Source organism: Pogona vitticeps, chromosome 2 (genome assembly GCF_051106095.1).
Source record: "Pogona vitticeps strain Pit_001003342236 chromosome 2, PviZW2.1, whole genome shotgun sequence".
NCBI lineage: Eukaryota > Metazoa > Chordata > Lepidosauria > Squamata > Agamidae > Pogona > Pogona vitticeps.
Window position 1 is genome coordinate 31856528 of NC_135784.1, and position 21376 is coordinate 31877903.

The 21376-nt window shown below is 44.5% G+C and overlaps 1 protein-coding gene across 4 annotated transcripts; it reads left to right on the forward strand.

Moving 5' to 3' along the window:
- Positions 1-1625: 1625 nt before the first annotated feature.
- LOC110091183 (zinc finger and SCAN domain-containing protein 20) lies at positions 1626-21137 on the forward strand. 4 transcript variants are annotated; one of them, XM_020815195.3, is made up of 6 exons: positions 1626-1941; positions 6038-6203; positions 6360-6473; positions 13484-14059; positions 17162-17232; positions 20490-21137. In XM_020815195.3, the coding sequence occupies exons 2-6, from the start codon at positions 6170-6172 to the stop codon at positions 20604-20606; spliced, it is 912 nt and encodes a 303-aa protein (XP_020670854.3). In that variant the 5' UTR covers positions 1626-1941; positions 6038-6169; the 3' UTR covers positions 20607-21137. The 4 variants fall into 4 exon arrangements, with proteins under 4 accessions (XP_020670854.3, XP_072845305.2, XP_020670852.3 ...); XM_072989204.2 differs by having other exon boundaries at positions 1632-1941; positions 17165-17232; XM_020815193.3 differs by having other exon boundaries at positions 1642-1941; positions 17162-17236.
- The last annotated feature ends 239 nt before the right edge of the window (positions 21138-21376 follow it).

The following is a 21376-nucleotide window of genomic DNA, read 5'->3' on the forward strand; positions in this document are numbered from 1 at the left end:
ACCTCTCAACAAGCTGTGGTGTCCAAGTCTTGCTGTTTTATTTAGTTACATTTATATCTTTGCTCCAGTGTGCCCAATGCCATGGGTATAACTCTGTTTCTTAATTGTTAAGTACTGTACAACAACCCTGTGAGGTTGTACAACAACCCTGTGAGGTATGTCAGACTGAGAAAGCTTTACTAGCCTGAAGTCTGCCAGTGAATTGGTGAGTTGGGCCTTGTTCTCCTAAGTCCCATTTGGACTCTAACCCATACATCACACTGTCTCTCAACAGCTTAAAATAATCAGTACAGTAGTGGCCTTTCTTTCAGTCTCATCATGTTCACAGAGGCACTTGGTGGGGACATGAGAGAGGACCTTCTCTGTTCTGCTCTCAGACTCTGGAACTCCCTCCCACAGGATGCCAGACTGGTCCCATCTTTGCTGTCCTTCCGCAGGCAGGAGAAAACCTTTCTCTTCAGGCAAACTTCCAAGTCAACCAAGCAAAAAACTGCTTTTTCCTGGTGTCCAGGTAATGCAAAGGCAAACATGTCTTTTTCTTTGGCGATGCAATATTAGAGATACTGTCACAGAATTGGGGCTTTGGACCTCCTACTTTCAGCAGTCATAGTGGTATTGCTTTGCATGTTCACACACTAGTAAGTCCAACATGTCCAGGAAGCATTACTTTCAGAGTAACTACACATCTGGATGTTGCTTGCCATCCTAAACAATATTTAAGTCAGAAGTAATTGCTGTTAAGAGTAATCTGCTCCTCAGTCCTAGATGGGAACATGTTGTTGTCTAGACGTTGCTGGACTGCAAGATTCGTTAGCCCTAGCCATCAGAGCAACTGGCAAGGAATTATGGGCATTGCAGTCCTGTATAAAGAGGGACACCTATTCTTCACCTTGACTTAGGGTTCCAGTCCTGGGCAACAGGCTTCTGCAACCTGGCATCCTTCAGGTACATTGCACTACAAACCACATCAGCCTGAGTTGGATGATGGGAGTTGTTATCCAACATATCTGGAGGGCCCAATGTGGGTTGCGCTCATAATCACAGAACACTGAATTCCATGGGACTTCTGTGTAAACATGCTTAGGATTTCACTGCAGGTAAACACTTTTATTATACTGGTTGTTGTGGGTTTTTCGGGCTCTTTGGCCGTGTTCTTCAGTGCTGTCCTCTGCAGATGCCGGCCACAGAGAATGGCGAAACGTTAGGAAGAACAACCTTCAGAACACGGCCAAAGAGCCCGAAAAACCCACAACAACCAGTCCCGGCCGTGAAAGCCTTCGCGAATACTTTTATTATAGCTGATGAGCATTCCAGCCTAGCCCAAGCCCCATGGAACAGAATTTCATTAATTACCCAGTTTTTCCTAAGTTATCCAAAGGCCCAAATTCCCCATAATTTTTTTCCCTTCCTTTCTTCTTATTATAGAAGAGGTTTATAAAAGCCTCCTCTCATTCCCTCGGTTTCAAGGCGTTGGTCTCCTATTGGACCTCTCGCCATCTGCACTACAAACACAAAACCGGTTCCAAAACTAGTTTAGCTAGCACAGGCTGCTCCCGAGGAACTCTGGGAGTGGTAGTTTCGGACGGGCGGCAGGGACCCTTGCCTTATAGGGGCAGAGCCTTCGTTCTGAACTACAACCTCCATGTGTCACTGCAAGGGAAGCCACGACAGCTAAAACGGGTTTCTCTCTGTGCCTGTGTGGCTCTTTACGTTCCGTGGTTTGTGTGTGTGTATATATATATATATATATACTGTATGTGTGTGTTTGTGGACGTGCTCTCAAGTCTCCGTTCCTCGGAGGCAACGACAACGGACTCCCAGTTGTTTTGGTCGTCGGGAAGCGAACGGAACTTCCGTCTAAGCGGCGTACGTGTACGATCGCGGATCGGAAGGAGTGCTTTTGAACCGCTCTCGTCGTTCGCAGAACCCACCGGAGGAAAGGTACGTGTCTCTAGGACTTGGGGGGGGGGGAGAGAAATGGGCGATGGGTGTCTCGGGCATCTCCCTGGCCGGCCCTGCTTGACGCTTCCTCCAGCAGGAAGTGCTGCGAGTGGAGCTACCCAACGGAATGGTCGTGTGTATGCATCTGCGTGTATGTAGCCTCGTTTCTCGTGATGGCACGGGTTGCGGTCGTGTTCTCACGTGCTTGTGCCCGGGCGGCGCACGGGTTGCTGCTCTTCCTTCTTCTGTCACCATCTCTACAGATCAAGTTGCAGGAGGAGGAGGAGAAATCCTAGCAAATGTTTTGTATTGTATTTTTTTAAAAATTTTTTGTAAAACTGCTGATTGAGATCATCGAGAAATCCAGTCTCCTTTTAAGGTTCAAGGAAACAGATCCGTTAGACTGACATTCCTCCCCTAATTCCTCCTCGCACACCTACCGGGACATACCAAGTGGCAAAGAGGATGTGGAGCTGAGACTCCCTTCCAACAAGAACTCCCATTTGAGCTAGGAAAGAATAAAAAAGGGACATGGATGTTTTCCTGGAGTTACTGAAAGAGTATAAATGACAGCACTGGTAGTTGTGGTCGAAGCAAACAAAGTTGTGCACACTCACAAACAATAAGAACAGCTGCTTTGTCCCTGTGCGGCTACTGTGCAGCAGAATATGCTAGTGCCATATGGTATAAATTAGCTCCTGCCAAACAAGTAGCTTTTCATGAATCATGCAGGATTATTACTGCTTGCCTGAAACCCCCCCCCAATTGAAAAAGTGTATTATTTAGCTAGCATTGCCCCTCCAGAAGTACATCAAGAAGTGCTAGCAAATAATGATGAGCAAAATAAGGTAACACAGCACCCAACTCAACCCGGCACAAGCACATAAGAACACGACCGCAACGCCGCTAAGATGATGGCTAAAATCAGGAATAAAAATTCTGTGTGCTTCTCAGTCTCTAAATATTAAACCAGAAGAGGATAGGCTAAACCTATGGAGAACAAAAATAACACACCTGGATGTATGCTGCAGAGCGTTTCCCACAAGGACGAGACTATAGCTGGACAATTTGGAAGTCACTTAATCAGCTTCGAAGGAGGAAGGTCAAAGAATAATCAAGTAAAATGTGGCTACCTGGCTATGGGACAAATGTTCTGTGACTGTGGAGAAATTCAGTCCATGCAGCACTTTATCCGTCCATGCTTGCAATTTATGCCCCACCATGTGTACAAAAGAAGACCAAGGAAATGGCCGAGACAGTGCTATTGAAGTTACCTGCTACTGGTCAAAAAGAGTCGTAACTAACTTTTTTTCCCCAATTTTGCCTATATTTCACATACATCCATAATTTTAAATTGTTTCACGTTTTAGTGTGAATAAAGTTTAAAGAAATAACATCTACGGTGCAATCATATGCCTGCCTACTCAAAACTAAGTTGCATTTAGTTCAGCCCTAGATAAACATGGTGTTTGCTTCTCCTTAACTCTAGAGAGATCCACTGAAATGCTTTGCCTAATCTCATGCTCATTATTTGTGAGGAAGGGACACCTGAGAGGTGATGTCTGGGGGGAAGACTGAAGCGCTTCTGTTCCTTTTTTCCCCTCCAGGTACCTTGAAGAAAAGTGATTTTGTGTTTTTGGTCCCTTCTATCTTCCATCCTTTTTCTGAGTGAAACTTTTCTTTATAACTCAATCCCACTATATGCTTACTGACTCTAAAGCAATTCAGATTCCGTGGGCTTTTCTCCCAGAGAAGTGGTTATAGGATTGCATCTTTACCAAAGAACACAATCAGTTCTTTTCAGTTTAGTTTGCGCCCGTCTTTTCTTTTCTGTTCTGTCTTCCAGTTTTCTCTTTCTAGTGCATGTGTGACACAAAAGAGGCATTATTCTATTCTTCTCTTTTTTTAACGTTTTAAACTCCCCCCCCCATTTTGTGTTTTAAGACTCTGGGACATGTGTTTGCATTCATTTCTTTTGTGCCACTATTAGAGCCTGATCAAACAGGTTTTGCACAACGGTGATAAACTCCAGAAACCTGTAGGCTTGTTCGGTCAGACGTGATAACGGGACGAATGTTACGTGGGTGCAGAGACACCTATGCTGCCACCACCTAGGTGGGATGAAAAATCAAATAAATCCCTAGCATGCAGCCATAGATCTTTAGCTTAGCGGCACCCTGGTTCTTTTGGGACGATATAAAACTTCTCTTAGATATATTAGTAGATACCATCTCTTTGAATATACATGGCTGTGTTTCACCCTCCGTTCCGTTTGCCTGAGGCCAGATTTCTTTGTGCTGGCTGGTGTTGATTCCGAACCTAATAAAGTGTTCTGATTCCAGCCAGCTTTTCTGATAAAAATTAGAGCATAGATAACAATGTTTGCAGAGATTTGAGGGTAAGATGGTAGAGGCTTCACTATTTTGCCCCCTTGCTGCTGCGACAAACCGGTTGCACAGGTTTCTGTAGCACTCCAGGCTGTATCCGGGAAGAAAATGTTCTGAAATTGCTGGGGTTCTGATTTTCACCAGTACTTGACATGCTTATCTGGAGTTTTTTTTTGTTTATGTGTAGCTGGCAGGATGATGATGCTACTTTTCTGAATAGGAGAAAACACTAGCCATCTATGTATTCTCTAAGGCTTTCACGGCTGGGATCTGATGGTTGTTGTGGGTTTTTTCGGGTTCTTTGGCCGTGTTCTGAAGAACACGGCCAAAGAACCCGAAAAAAACCCACAACAACCACTAGCCATTTAGTTTAAATTTCTTAGGTCAAAGCTTCACCCTCAACGCCACTGAATCTTACAGTTAAAACTGCTGTGGAGTTTAGGTCAACCTAAAAGCAGAGTTTCTAGTCATCATGGTGGGAGGCCCAAGGTTAGATTATGGCAGTGGGCCTGGAGAGATCTAGGTTCAAGTTCGTACCCATCCACGAAAATCACTTGGTACCCTTGAGGTCATTGGTATCCAGCAGCCTAATCTATCTGATAGGGTTGCCATAAGGATACAACAGACTAATTAGGTATGCTGTTTTGATCCCTTTGGAGTAAGGATGGGTTAGAAATTTAATTCGTATTGTATTAACTCTGTTTATTATATCCTGCCTTTTTTCTTTGTGGGATTTATTTATTTATTTATTGGACTTTTATACCGCCCCATAGCGCTACTCTCCGGGCGGTTTACAATTTTTTTTTAATTATGCAGGCTACACATTGCCCCCCCCCCAGCAAGCTGGGTACTCATTTTACCGACCTCGGAAGGATGGAAGGCTGAGTCAACCTTGAGCCGGCTACCTGGGATTTGAACCCCAGGTCATGAGCACAGTTTTAGCTGCAGTACAGCGTTTTAACCACTGCGTCACGAGGCTCTTTAGTGGTTAACACTCCCAGAAGCACCTGGAAAAAATTTTCAGAAAAGTCGCTGCCCATACAGGCTGGCGTATGCTGATATTATAGTTTTTTTTTTAAGTAACTTTTCCATTTCTCTGATTCCCAGACAGTTTTCCATTTATACACTAGCCTCATCCTGTACGGCCCACTTATTGTCATCATAGGGCTGTCATAGAGTTGGAGGGTGCTTTTGAGATAATCCATTCTAACCTTCCACTCAAGTTTAGAAGCTTGAAACTACAGCATTCTGACTGGTGGCTGTCATATTTTTTCTTAAATACTTCCTGAGAAGGAAACCCCATCATTTCCCGAGGCCATCTATTCCACTGCCAACTGTTTTTATTTTAGGATGCTTTTGCTGAAGTTTGAGTCAAAATGTACTGCCTTTCCTTTTGGTGCTACTTGCGCCTGCTGGGGACTTCCCATCTTCCAGTGTTTAAAATCATGGGGAACCTGTGGCCTTCTATATGTTGCTGGATCACAATTCCCATCTGACCATTAGACATGGTCTCTGAAGCGGAGAGGTACTGTACAAAAACATAAGGAGGACCACAGGATCTTCAACACTTACAGGAGGTTCCCCATGATTTCCTGTTCACACACAGATCATGTCCATGCCTGCTTGGCTTTGACAATGGCACAGCATCACATGCTAACAAGTGGATCCCTGTTTTTCTTTACTTGTCTGCTGTCTTTACTGTGTTGCAGTTCCTAGGATAAGACCGTGAACGGAGAACCCGGCCCTTTGTGGTGTTCTGGATGGTACCGATTCTGAGAAAGTAGTTGTGGACTTCAGCAGGGAGGCTCTCTGGGCCTGAATTCTGCCTTGCAAGGGTCATCATGCAAAACAACTATGCAACGGTGGCCTTGCTAGGTAAGAACTCCCTCTCCCCCAAGGAATCACAACCTCCTTTCTACCTTACACTGAGGAGGAAGCCGTGAAAAACAGCTTCTCCTGGCCAAGCATGGTTTGGAGTTTCCAGCAAAAGAGAGACTTGTCCCTCTTTTTTCCTTTTTCGCTCCTGCACAGGGTTGCCTGCTGATGAACCAGAACTTATTTGCAAAGTGGAGCCAGAGGAAGAGCCATGGATCCCAAAGGAGCAGGCTGCTAGGGAGAGGCGGATCCTACCTGCAAGCAAGTCAGGTGAGAAGCCAAGCAGAATGGAGGCTGCCCCGGAGACATCTTCTATCGAGGATGCTCTCTTTGCAGCACCAAGGAAAATGCCCTTTGCACGTACACAAATGGGTTTTCTTCTTTCTTAATTTACATACTGCGGGCTTGAATGCCCACATTTTCCTGACGAATCTATGTGTCAGGTGCCCAGTGTATAGAATCATAGAAAAGTGAAGTTGGAAGGGGCCTACAAGGCCATCAACCAACCCCCTGCTCAGTGCAGGAATACAGTCAAAGTACAGTCGTGCCCCGCTTAACGATTGCCCCACATAACGACGAATCCGCTTTACAATGATGTTTTTCCAATCGCAATTGCGATCGCAAAACAATGTTTTAAATGGGAGAATTTCGCTTAGGGATGATCGGTTCCCTGCTTCGGGAACCGATTTTCGCTTTACGACTATCAAAAACAGCTGATTGTCAGGTTTTCAAAATGGCCACCAGGTGCTTAAAATGGCTCCCCGCTGTGCTTAGGCATGGATTCCTCGCTATACAGGCGCCACCAAAAATGGCTGCCGTATGGAGGATCTTCGCTGGGCGGTGCATTTTCAGCCCATTGGAATGCATTGAACGATTTTCAGTGTGTTTCAATGGGCTTTTTAATTTCGCTTTACGATGTTTTCACTTAACAGCAATTTTCCTGGAACGAATTATCGTCATTAAGCGAGGCACCACTGTATGCTGAAAATCTTCCAGTTAACAAAATAGGATCTGGGAGCACATCTTGGATAGCTGCTTTTGAAAAGAATGAATAGAATAAAATGCTGAAACTGTCCATAACGCAGCACTAGTAGGAGGATGATCTGGGACTCTGAGCATCATTGTATCACTTTTGAGTCACAGATGACTGCAGCATGTTGTTATAGTAATATATCTAAAAAGTTAACAGCCCTAAGGAGATCAAGATTCTAGTCCACAATGAGCCACAAAAGCTCACTACAGTAGTTGATCTTGGGACAGCTGCACACTTTAAAGTCTGGCCTATCTCACAGGTTTGTTCTGAGAATTAGGAGAAGAGGAAGGGAGCCATGTCTCCCGCTCTTAAGTGCTAAAAGAAAGTAAATGTAACTAATACTTGAATAATAAAACAATCCTTCCACCTTGTTAAATCGCATATATGCAAAATGCAACCCACCCATATTTAGTAGCAAAAAAGAGAGGCACAGACTATGTATTAGAGGAGGAGGAGATGGAATCCCACTGGCTGTTAGAAAAACGGTTGATCTCTATCTAAACCAATTGGTTGCAAAATAGCAAGACAAGTTGCAAGGTGAACCTGAAATTTGGATGATGCCATATTTACTGTGCCAATGGGGTGGTTGCTAGGAGTTTTTAAGACAGTAAAGTGGTGCCTCAGGACTGATTGATTAGCACGTGTGTTACAGTACTGTATAAGCATTCATGGACTCTAGCCTGCCTCCTCAGATGCATGGAGCAATATCTGGAATTTCAAGTATGTCTGCATTACATGTGCTTCAGGGTAAGATTGTAAATGGGTCAGAGGGAAATTCACTGCAGAAAGTACTGACAGATGTTACATAATAAGTACCAGCCATCCACCAAACTATTGTGGTTAACATAAAAGTCTTGCCTCATGGGTAAGCCAACCAACATTTGTAGTGTGTGGTAAGAACCCTTGATCATGATCTAAGCCTCTGGTGGTAGACTAGAATTCCCTAATACAATGGTCCTTAACCTTGGGCCTCCAGATGTTCTTGGACTACAACTCCCAGAAGCCCTCACCACCACCTCTTCTGGCCAGGATTTCTGGGAGTTGAAGTCCAAGAACATCTGGAGGCCCAAGGTTAGGGACCACTGCCCTAATACATTGTAAGCCAACTGTATCCTTAGGAGTTGCAGACCTGAGGGTTGTGAGGTTTATTGCATTCTTTTAAGGCGGATGAATTATCTGCTGGTTATTTGCTTTGCTTTGTTTAAGGTGCTCTGAATATACACCTTGCTCATGAGGTTTGTATTTAATATTGCCAGATTTTCAAGGAGTAGCGATTTAGATACAGATTTGGGTTTTTTTAACATTTTATTAATTTTTCACTCTATCTACATTTAATCGTGCTTGTTAAACATTGTGTTACATGGGTTGCTTACAATTATTTGGTCTTTGCATCTTGGTGTCTTGGCAGTTGTCTCTTCAAAGTTTATACCTTTTTTTAAACATTTAAACCATTCATGTTTGTGTTTCAGTATACAATATTGACTACTTTTATACATATTTTCTTTATATAATTGTTTAGCCATTTCTAGCTCCACATTTTGTATCATGTCTATATCAACATCATAACTAATATATATTCATTAAGTACTATTTGGGCTCCATGATCACTGCATATGGTGACAGCAGCCACGAAATCAATAAACACCTGCTTCTTGGGAGGAAAGCAAACCTAGACAGCATCTTAAAAAGCAGAGACATCACCTTGCTGACAAAGGTCTGCATAGTCAAAGCTATGGTTTTTCCTGTTGTGATGTATGGAAGTGAGAGCTGGACCATAAAGAAAGCTGACTGCCGAAGAATTGATGCTTTTGAATTGTGGTGCTGGAGGAGGATCTTGAGAGTCCCCTGGACTGCAAGGAGAACAAACCTATCCATTCTGAAGGAAATCAACCCTGAGTGCTCACTGGAAGGACAGATCCTGAAGCTGAGGCTCCAATACTTTGGCCATCTCATGAGAAGAGAAGACTCCCTGGAAAAGACCCTGATATTGGGAAAGAGTGAAGGCAAGAAGAGAAGGGGATGGCAGAGGATGAGATGGTTGGACAGTGTCATTGAAGCGACCAACATGAATTTGACCCAACTCCGGGAGGCAGTGGAAGACAGGAGGGTCTGGCGTGCTTTGGTCCACAGGGTCACGAAGAGTCGGACACGACCTAACGACTAAACAACAACAACAAATATTTGTTTTGCCCCATCTTTATATCTAACTTCAATTTACCTTAAAAGGCACCATGTTATGCCTTTACCCTGATTAATGATCCCTTATTTCAGTTTACTTCCCTTTTTAAATACATAAGATAAGCCCCTTTACAATCCCAGAAGTATATACATGCTTTTGGCCACCTTAATATTTCCCCCCTTTTCATCTTTTCTAAGTGATTCCGTCTCTTATTTGTATTTTCCCAGTTCTTGTTTCTGTCTCCCTAAATATTCTGCTGTCCCTTGTGTAATCTGAAAGCATTTTGTACACTTGATCAATCTCCAATAGATCTTTATGCATTTCATCTATCTCCAATAGGTCTTCCAGGGTATTTGTAATTAATGCTGCTGATTCCCCTCCCCCCTTTATCATCCCTTAACACAGCTAAGATTCTCCTTGGCTCTCCTGAGTTTCTCCCTCTGATTTCCCCCAGTCCTTCTTTTCTTTGGCATACATCGTCCTCCGCCTTCACATTTCCTTGTTCAATGTTTTCTGTATCTTCTTGAATATAGTTCTTCTTTAGTTGTTCTGTGAACGATTGCATGTCTTAGTTCTGGGATTGCACTATTTCTAATATCGCTTGCAAGGTAGATTTTGTTTCCTCCCAAAATTTCCCTTGTTGTGACATTATGTCCTCAGATGCCAGCTACTTTTGTTTCAAGTGAAAAATGTCTCATCACTTAAGGCAGTCAGTCCAGTTCCATCAGTAGTTGCCTCGCTAAGTTGATCGCCTTTAGGGTTAATTGAATCCAGTCTCTGATGTAGTTTGGCAGTCCTATTCACTCAATGTTTGTACAATGGTGCCCCGCATAGCGATGATAATCCGTTCTGAAAAAATCGTCGCTATACAGATTCGTCGCTATGCGGGGCAAAAAAGCCCATAGGGACGCATTAAAACATGTTTAATGCATTCCTATGGGGAAAAAACTCACCTTTAAGTGAAAATCCTCAATGCAGCCGCCATTTTCGCTGCCTGGTAAGTGAGGAAAGGGCGTGAAAACACTGCGGGGGGGGGCATTTTATTTACCCGGCAGCCATTTTGGAACCGCTTCAGCGCGATCATCGCAAACGCCCCGTTTTCGCCCAGCTGATCGGCGGGGCTTCGGGAGGATGATGGGGGGAAGCGCTTTCCCCCCATCATCCCGAAGCCCGCATTTTCTCCCAGCTGATCGGCTTCCCCGTGATCATCCCGAAGCCCCACCGATCAACTGGGCGAAAATGGGCCGTATGGGGAAAAATCGCTTTGCAATTTTTCCCCATAGGGAACATCGCAATGCGATCGCAAAAGCGATCACAAAATCTTAATCACTATGTGGATTTGTCGTTAAACGGTGCGCCCATTAAGCGAGGCACCACTGCATTAGACTTTCTGAAGTTAATTGTCTTATGTTTTAGTCAGTTCTCAGAAGAAGAAGAAACCGGAAAGACAAAACAGAGTTTCAGATCAGGTTTCTAGGCTTTTTCAAGGTTATGTTTCTGGGCTGTTTGCCAATACTGTAGATAGACATTACTCTGAGTGTTATTTGCAAAAACAATTTTAAGAGGAAGATTTCTTAAGTTTAGCACCAAAGTAATACAGAACTTCTTTCCTTGCAGTCTAATTAAGTGTTTTATTAATGTCCAATTTATTTATTTTCTTTGCTTCTCTTTGCTTCTCTTTCCCCTTCTCCAGATCCACCACTGCTTAATTTAGAGTTTGGGCTAAGAGCCCCTCTTTTTTCCTGTTAAAGGGATTATTCTGTCCAGGGAAAGTTATATAGTAGTATAATTAAGATTTTGTATCTCACCCAATGTTAACGACGATGTTTAATTTGGCTGGTTTATCGCTTCTTTTGCCGGCTGCCAACAACTTGCAAGCAGGCTTATTCAGCTGTTTGTTTCCGCCGGCTGGTTGATTGGGGAGTTTCCTGGATCAAGCATGGGTAACCACCATCCACCCCATGAACAACAGGCTTCTCCCCCATTTCACCACTTCTTCGGGGTGGTTTTTAACCCCTGGGGGGGGGTCCCAAACAGGTCGGAATTCAGCCCAGGAGACGGAGCTTCGTCTTCCTCCTGCTGGCTCATCGCAGCGTCAAGCCAGAAGTCAGATACGGATTGGTTTTTTTTTTGCTCCAACCAGCCGTACTTCAACACATTTGGACACAAATCCTGCACATGTTCATCCTGTGACTATTCTGCCTGTGTGAAGCCTGTCTTGTGGGCTACGAAAGAGATGTACCAACCTTCTACCCTCTTAGTTGGGCAAAAGAGCTTTCCAGCCCAGAAACAAATCCATAACATGCCCATAATGTTATGGGCAAGAATCAGAGCTTGGGAAAATTAGCATTTTGGACTGGAACTCCCAGAACCTCCCAAACAGCATTGTCCAGATAAGGGCTGGATCTTCTGGGATTTGTAGTCCAGACAAGTAGCTTTTCCAAGTTCCAAGAGTTTAACCACCCATTCATCCAGGCAGGTGACTGGTTGAGCTTGCACTACTCGCTATTCCTTATCCTCATCTACCACAGGAAGAGTGGGACGAGGCCTTGTGTTAGCACCCTGCGCTCCTTTTATAGTTAATTGTTCCCCAATTGTTCCTCAGCAACTGCCTGGCCCTCTTCTATTAGATTGAAGTTGCATTCTTCCTTGGGGCTCATTTGGGTTGTGACACCTGCAAAAAATGCATAACTAAATGACATTCCTGTCCCTTGCCTCTTGTTAGACATTTGTGCCTAACAAGAGAGAGAAGTAGGTGGAAAGCTACCTTGCCTGATCAGCAGGAGGCAGTTCTTCTTTTACATGCTTGCTTTTGCATTTGTATTGTGTTTTGTTGCTGTTCTTGTTGTTTGGAGGGACTGCACAGCCTATTACTGATCTTTTTCTTATTAACTGGTTATGTTTGCAGAGGTGTGTGTTCCATTCATTTGTCAAAGCGGCTTAAACATCCAAAAAGAGCAAACCAGCTACCTCTATCCCCTTTATTATCTATATAGTTCTTTGGGGGGGCTGATGGTGGCCCTGATCCCTTTCTCTCCACTCTTCCGCACCCTACTCAGAAAGAGGAAAAGGGAAACTGGCTCATCTCCAGTATCAGCCTATATATAGTGATAATGGAGATAACGCCTTTCTTTCTGAGTAGGGTGCAGAATGGTGGAGAGAAAGGGATCAGGGCCACCATCACCCCCCCTAAAGAACTCAGCTCCATCATGTTTTGTCTGTTCCCAGGTACATTGAACCAGCCATTCATTCTGCCTGGCTGCAGAATCTTAAGACATTTAAGAGTGCAAATCTTGGATTTCTTTTTTTTTTTCCTTTTCCCTTCCCTTCTGATTTTCCTTTTTAAATTGTAAGCCTGCAGGCAGAGAATGTCATGTCTTCTTCTTGATAAATAAGCTCTGAGAGACTTTCCAATTATAAAACATGAGTATTTATTATTAAAAGGGACGTGGTGGCACTGCGGGCTAAACCACAGAAGCCTGTGCTGCAGGGTCAGAAGACCAAGCAGTTGTAAGATCGAATCCACGCGACGGAGTGAGTGCCCGTCGCTTGTCCCAGTTCCCGCCAACCTAGCGGTTTGAAAGCATGCAAGTGCAAGTAGATAAATAGGGACCACTTCGGTGGGAAGGTAACAGCATTCCGTGTCTAAGTCGCACTGGCCATGTGACCACGGAAGATTGTCTTTGGACAAAAAATACTGGCTCTATGGCTTGGAAACGGGGATGAGCACTGCCCCCTAGAGTCGAACACGACTGGACAAAAATTGTCAAGGGGAACCTTTACCTTTATTTATTATTATTATTTATATGCCTCAAAAACATTGACTGAATAATTCAGGGAGGGAGAAGCTTGAAAAAAAGTCTGAAGGATTCTGGGAGCCATCGTCCAAAATTGGAACGGCTTCAAACTCTGTAAGCTTCCAGGCCTTCCAGTGGCCTTTGCTTCACTGTGTGGTACTGGTGGTCACTGCATATTTTCCCTCATGTAAACTGGTCTGACGAGTCGCTATACTGAGAGAGGTACCTTAGCATTTCTCCTCCCTTCTTTGCCCTCACCCCTTAACTGTAGGTGCCGAAACTCCAGAAGTCGCCGTCCCCTCCTACAGACAGTATCGTGGCACCACGTGGACCTACCCAGAGGTCATTGACCTTCTGGTCATCTGGCGAGAGCGAGAGATCCAACAGGAACTCCAGCGGAGCCATCGGAACATTGAAACCTTTCAGGTAGTGGCGGGCAAAATGGCCAAGAGAGGCCACAGGCGTACGGCCTTGGAGTGCAGGTCGAAAATTAAAACGTTGAAGAGAGACTACCGCATCGCTAAAGCCAACAACTCGCCCGGGAAGGGTCACCTGGCTTGGCTTTTCTATGACAGGCTGGACCACTTGTTGGAGAATGACAGGGACCTCTCACCTCTGGAGAAGCTCCCTGGTTTAAATCACCGCCAGGTAGCCATCATAGACTCCATATCGCAGTGTTCCACGGAGGAGGAGGCCACAACAGACGGGGTGAAGGAAGGTGGCCCGGCCGGTCAAGAAGTGCTGGAGCTCAGAAGGTCCTCCCCAGCCGAGATCGGGAAAGACAGCATTCCTCTGCCGTGCATCAAGCAAGAAGCCCCGGACGAAATGCCAGTCACAGTGCCCCAGGGTGAGCAGCACATTTTTTTGGGAGTTGGGAGAAGTTACTTTCTGGGATTGTAACTCCTAGAATGCCTCAGTCAATGCGGCTAGTGGCTGCATGACAGTGCTGGCCCAGCGCCTCATTCAGCACAATTTCCAAAGGGAGTTGCTGGAAGATAGTTATCTAACTGGGATGCCTGAGGGTTGTTGTACAAGACAAGGGTGGGGGACCTGTTAGCCGTCACATACTTTAAGCTGTATATCTCGATGGCCCCACCAGTGGTAAAGGCTGTGGGAAGTTGTCGTCAAGAATATCTGGAGGGCCAGAGGTTCTGCAGCCCTAGTAAAATGCAAGGGCAGAGAGCATCTCAACCTCCATCCTCTGCAGCCTTTAGCCTTCATGACTGCGGCTGGTGGAAGCTGGGGTTCAGTAACATCTGAAGAACCTTCCCTCCCTCCAGTATAAAGAGTTGGGAACGGTTATACATTCCAGGGCAGGTAATTTATCCCCCCACTTCTTGTAGGTTATTCCCCCCCCCACTTCTGGTTTGCCTCATTACAATAGGACCCCTATATCCACATGGAATTGTTTCCATGATCTACCGTGGATGCCTGAAACTGTGGATACGAGGAATCCTGTATACAAAATACGAGGCGGCGTGACAAAGGCCACAAGAGGGCATCCTTGTCTGTTGTATATAGAGCTGCGGCAAACTGCTTATAAGTGAAACAGTTGATACTGATCCTTTGGATATGGGGGTCCTACTGTATTTTTTCCATTTTAATACCATTCTTATGAAAACCCTGTGCATGGAGTAGAGATCTTGGAAAAGTTACTATTTTGGATTACAGTCCGCATCCCCACAATCTCCCAGCCAGCATGACCAGTTGTTATTCTGGTGGGTGATTCTAGGAGCTATAATTCAAAACAACAACAAAACCCTCATCATCCAGTCTCAGATTTGCATTCATTACAGTCATGGCCTAAAATATTGGCACCCTTGCAATTCATTTCTTTGGTTTACATTGGAACAACACAAACACCAGAAGAGGAGGAGGAGGAGGAGGAGGAGGAGGAGGAGGAGAGTCAGATCTGATACAATCCCACACAGAAACCCAAAAATGCACTGGCTAAAATTATTGGCACCCTTAACTGGATATTTGGTAGCCCCCCCCTTTGGAAAAAATCACTGAAATCAATCGTTTCCTGTAACCACGAATGAGTCTCTTACACCTCCATACTGGAATTTTGCACCACTCTTCTTTTGCAAACTGCTCCAGGGCCTTCAGATTTGAAGGACGCCTTCTCCCAACTGCTGTTTTGAGATCTCTCCACAGGTGTTCTATGGGGTTCAGATCTGGACTCATTGCTGGCCATTTCAGAACTCTCCAGCACTTTGTTTGTAACCATTTCTGAGTGCTTTTTGAGGTGTGTTTTGGGTCATTGTCCTGCTAGAAGACCCATGACCTCTGGTGGAGATGCAGCTTTCTGACTTTGACCACTACATTGTGCCCCAAAATTCTTTGGTAATCATCAGATTTCATGATATCCTTCACTCAGTCAAGGCATCCAGTGCCAGAAGCAGCAAAGCAACCCCAAAACATCTTTGAGTCTACCATGTTTGACTATAGGGACTGTGTTCTTTTCTTGGAATGGCTTTCTTTTTCTGTAAACAGTGCCATGATGTCCTTGACCAAAAAGCTCTACTTTTGTCTCATCTGTCCACAGTACGTTCTCCCAGAGGATTGTGGTTTTGTCACATAAGTTTTGACATACTCCAGTCTTGCTTTTTTATGCCTTTGTGTCAGCAGTGGTGTTCTCCTGGGTTTCCTACTATAGTGTCCCTTTTCAATCAGATGGTGATGGAGAGTGTGAGCTGACTCTGTTGTACCCTGCAGCTTGAATTTGTTGGGTTCTGTATCCACCATTCAAACAACCCTTTGTTGTAATTTTTCAGTAATTTTGCTCTTCCATCCACATCCAGGGAGGTTAGCTACATTGCCATGGGCTGTAAACCTCTTGATGATATTGTGCACAGTGGACACAGGAACATTAAGATCTCTGGAGATGGACTTGTAGCCTTGAGATTGTTAATGTTTTTCCAAAAAAAAAATTCTCTCAAATCCACAACTTTCTACACTTTATTCCATGCTCAGTGTCACATACAACATAAAGGTTGAGTCAACTTTTCTCCATCTTAACTTGTTGCAAGTGTGATTATTATATTGCCCACACCTCTTACTTGCGACACGTGTGTCTAAATACAAATTAAAGGAGCATCACATGCTTGAAAATATTATTTCTTACAATTTAGACAGGGTGCCTATAATTTTGGCCAGTGCATTTTGGGGTTTCTGTGTGGGATTGTATCAGATTTGACTTTTCTTCTCTGTTTTTTTGTGTTGTTCCAACGCAAACCAAAGAAATGAACATGTGAATACCAAAACATTTGCAACTGCAACAATTTTCTGAGAGAAGGGTTGCATTTTCTGATAAAATTGCAAGGGTGCCAGTATTTTTGGCCATGACTGTACAGTGGTGCCTTACTACACAGTTACCCCACATGACAGTTTTTTCGTGAGACATTGACTTTTTGCGATCGCTATAGCGATTCGCAAAACAGTGATTCCTGTGGGGGAATTTTGCTGGACAATGTTTGGTCCCTGCTTCGCAAACCGATTTTCGCTAGACGATTTTGACAGCTCCCTCCGCGCTCGCAAAAGGGTGTTTTCGGGACCTAAGCTTCGCAAGACAGCTATTTAAACAGCTGATCGACGGTTCGCAAAGTGGCTTTCCTATGGCCGATCTTCGCTAAACGACAACAATTCTTCCCCATTGGAACGCATTAAACAGGTTTCAGTGCATTCCAATAGGGAAATGCTTTTCGCTAGACAATGATTTCGCTAGACAGTGATTTCAGTGGAACGGATTATCATCATCTAGGGAGGCACCACTGTATTTGATTGTTCCATTTTGTGTATTAGGTGCTTATTTTTGTAGCTTATGTATTGACGTGTGCCAGAGTAAGCCAACAATATGGAACTCTGAGCAGCTGTTTTTTTGGTGCTCTGTTTCTATGTAAGCTTTGTTTCTAGAATTAATAAGATTTGCATATCTTTTTTGGTGTAACAGAAGTCAGCAGTCCTGTTCCACCTCTCTCTTCGGCTCCTTATGATAAACCAGGATGCTCTACCTCAACTGTAGGTAAGAAGGGAGAATGGTATATTCTTGGTTTTGTGAGTTATCAGTTTTTGCACAAATTGTAAATAGACACTTGCCTGTGTCGAAGATGATCCATTCCATAGGACTAGCCAGAAGCTAGTCCTGTGTGTCTCTGTGCACACACAGAGGAGTTTGCAAATACGTTGGGGTGTGGTAGTTAGAGTGCAGGACTAGGACTCACATTTCCACCTATCCGTGAGGCTACTTGGTTGACTGTACCTCAGCTGCTTCAGATCCTACAGGTTTGTTGCGGGGATCAAAGATGGGGAGGAGGACCATTTTCACCATCTCGACCTTCTTTGAGGAAAGCTGAAATAGAAATGCATAAATCCCTGTAAGTCTTCTGTGGGCAGTGGGGCGTCAAAGAGACCCTCAGGTCCAGGCATGAGGGCAGGAGTTGAAAGTTCTTTCCAGCATGACTATTAATCCAAACAAAGAAATAACTCAACATTATTGTAACGATGCTAGAGGCAGTCTTGATTCTGAGCTGCACTTATTTCTCAAGGTGGGGAGTGGTCACCTCATTCTCCCCAAAGAGCCTCTAAACAAAGAGACAAAATGGTTAAAGCTGTTCTTGCCACTGCCCTCTACCAGGTGTGGCTGGCCCACACCTGTTTCCAGTTGTCAGAGATGACCAGCCTGTCTCTGCCTCTCCCACTGGCATAGCTGAGTCAAACGAAGCATTGCTGGGATGGGATCAGCAGGACGTTGATTGTGCCTTCTTTGGGATGTGGCGTCCCTTGGGCAGCTGAAGCAAGATGCTCGTAGAGCTCCTTCAGGTGGTTCTGGCTGGGACTGCTCTGGTGCCATCGCCTCTTGTCATCTTATCCCACCTCCTCTCTAGCTGTCCACTGACTTCCTCCTGCCCTTGTTATACCTTTGGGGTCCCTCTCCTCCCTTCTAGAGCCTTCCAGCCCTTGCATCTCGCCTCAAGACTCGCTGGTTGGGAAAGGTTCCTTGCCCTTTAGACACTCCGAGCAGGGCCCTCCTGATGCTGTCATATGCTCCACTTCCATAGGCGACTGTGTCAGAGTTGTTGGCTTTGCTGTGTGCAGGATGGCCACCTTCTGAGGATAAGGTGGCCTCACAGAATCATCGAGCTGGAAGGGGGCCTATAAGGCCTTTGAGTCCGAAACCCCTGCTCAATTGCAGGAATCAAGATAAAAGCAGATCTGGCAGAGGGAAGTCCAGTTTCCCAGGACTGGAGCACCAGTCACCCAGGTTTGATTGGTGTGGAAGGGATGGGGGTTGGCCTGACATTGGGACCCTCTGAGATCCTTTCACAAAATGTAATCAAGCAATAAATGAAATCTATGGAAACTGCTAGTCCATGGCAGACTGTTCTACTAGCACATTTGTGCTAGTGATTTGTAGTTCACAAAAAAAAAAAAAAACTAACACAGCTACTGGATTTCCTGCTGTAAGCATCCAGAATGCGGGGGCTACCAGTACGGCTGCTAGCAAGGAGTGGATGTGAGCCAAGGCTCTTGCCCAGCCTTGATGGGCAGTGGTGCAGTTCAGGCACAGAACCCTGTTTGTTGAAGGAGCTTAATGGCCAGGCTGATCAGAGGATTCTGGGAGGTGTAGTCCAAGAGAGCAACATTTCCAAGCTGTGAAAAACCATCACAGCCATAGGTGTGACTTCATCTCTCGACTCCCACTGCACTTTAAAGCACTAATGAAAAGGACCACTAAGCAGATGGGGAAACAACCATGGCAAACAGATCTGATTCTGTTGAAGAACTCAGATTGTGATTTGATGGAATGTCAGAATAGGACTCCTTATTTTCATCGACCTCCAGTGCAGTAGGCGACAGGTGAGTGCCCTTGCGGTTTTAACAGTTGTGTGAAGCACTACCATTGGGAACTTGGAAAAAGTTGCTTCCCATAAGTCCCTAGTCAACAAGTCCAGAGGTCATGTAGCTTGGGAATTCTTGCAGCCTTTGTCCAAGAAAGTAACTTTCCCAGGCTCTAGATTGGCAAAGAGATTACTGGAGTGAAAATAAATAAGACAGGTTGTTATATGGTGTCTGTCCTTGTCTTTTCACTGCTATAGGTAAACACTCTGCTGTTCAAGAAGGTTTTTCAAATGGCTGGTTGTTGGAGCTTTTAAGAAGGGGAGGCTGTTCTTCCTCCATTTACTTTTTCTGATGTACTTTATATAATTTTAAACTGGTTGTTTGAATATGATGATGTCTGCAATTCCTATTTGGTTTTATAACTTTTTAGATGTGAATTTTCTCTTTTGTTTTTAATCTACTTTGAGTAGATTTTGGTGAAATGTGGGATGCAAATAAATTAATAGAATGTATGTGTGCATTTGTGTGCACATGTATGAAGAACTTTGTAATGTTACTTTTTAGACAGCTCCCCGAATCCCCTGGTATTTGCCATGCCTACTGGAAGATTCTGGGAATTGTTGTCCAAATATGATTGCCCACAGAGAAGTAAATGTGGATTTTGCTCTTCAGTTAGTTATGTACAGTATTTCCATTTCTATACCACCCCATGAGTGTTGCTACTCTCTGGCAGTTTACAATATGTAATAAAAACAAAATACAGTACATAATATAATTTATAGTAGTAATAAATACAATACAGCGGTGCCTCACTTAACGGCGATAATCCGTTCCAGGAAAATTGCCGTTAAGCGAAAACATCGTAACCCCCCCCAAAAAAAATTTGAAACGCATTGAAACCCCTTCATTGCATTCCAATGGGGTCAAAACTCACCGTCCAGTGAAGATCCTCCATAGGGCAGCCGTTTTCACTACCTGTTTTGTGAGGAATCCGTCCCAGAAAACAGCGGGGAGCCATTTTGTTTACCCGGTGGCCATTTTGAAACCGCCGATCAGCTGTTTTAAAATCGTTGTTTTGCGAAGAATCAGTTCCTGAAGCAGGGAACCGATCATCGAAAAAACCCCATTTAGACCATCGTTTTGTGATTGCAAAAAGATCATCATAATGCGGTTTCGTCATAAAATGTGGGGCAATCGTAAAGCGAGGCACCACTGTATAATAAATAAAAAATAATGAAATACAATTAAATGTTGCCACTAGCTGAGACTATTTTTAAATAAAAACACAAATTAAAAACCATAAATTTGTCTCACAAAATGTAATCAAGCAATAAATGAAATTGCTTTCATTTATTTACACTTGTAGAAAGCAGCTTTGAGGATTGGTCTGTTAGAATCATGAGCTTAATCTTGTTTTCACCTCTTTTTTTAATCAGATGGTGCTGTTACCTCACCCCAAAGCCCCATTCCTGGTCCTACAAGGTCTTACGCAGCTGAACGACTGGCCAACATCAGAAAGAGGAAAAGGAAAAACAGGCAAGATATGGCCCTAGAGATCACACAGGCAGCCGATAGACGGGTCCAAATGGCCACGGACAGGATCCTGGCAGCACTTGGGGAATATGCCAAGGCAGATCTGCAGGACCGTGAGCGGGACCGAGTGGACACTGAACAGATTATTGCCCTCATGAACCGCCAAACAGAACTTCTGGAGTCACTGGTGCGAAAACAGACTGAGACCCAGCTCCCCGTGTCGCCCACCTTGACCTGGCCTTCCCGGATTCCTCGGCCTGGGCAGCCAAATCATCCTTCCGAATCGTCTCCCTTGCGCTTGGGCGTAACCCGGCGTCCCCTTGCAAGGGCAAGATACAGGAGGTGATTCCCATCGTTGCTTGTGCTGCCTTTTAAAAAGGCCTCCTTGATAGCTTCTTATCCTACAGGACACAGAGGGTGGGGAGCGTACCTTTGCAAACGGGTTGTGGCTTTTTCAAGACTTTTTTCAATCTTTTTACAGTGAATGATTTTATTTGCCAATTGTAAAAAAAGAAAAAAAAAGAACAACAACCACAAACCATTTTTTTAAATAATGAAAATGAGAGTGATTTTTATTTTTAAATGATGGTTATGTGTAATGAGATACAGGGAGAAGGAACAAGATGGGTTCCTAATGGCGTGAATGTAAAAATGAAGCGGAAGCTGCTGTGGCTTCTCAAAATGGCCTCCCGCCCCTGCTTGGGTGGCTGCACGGCTGAGGGCTCACGGCAGGTCTTCTCCGTGCTGAAAGGGTCACAGCATACTGTTGGAAAGAACCCCGGAAAAAGGA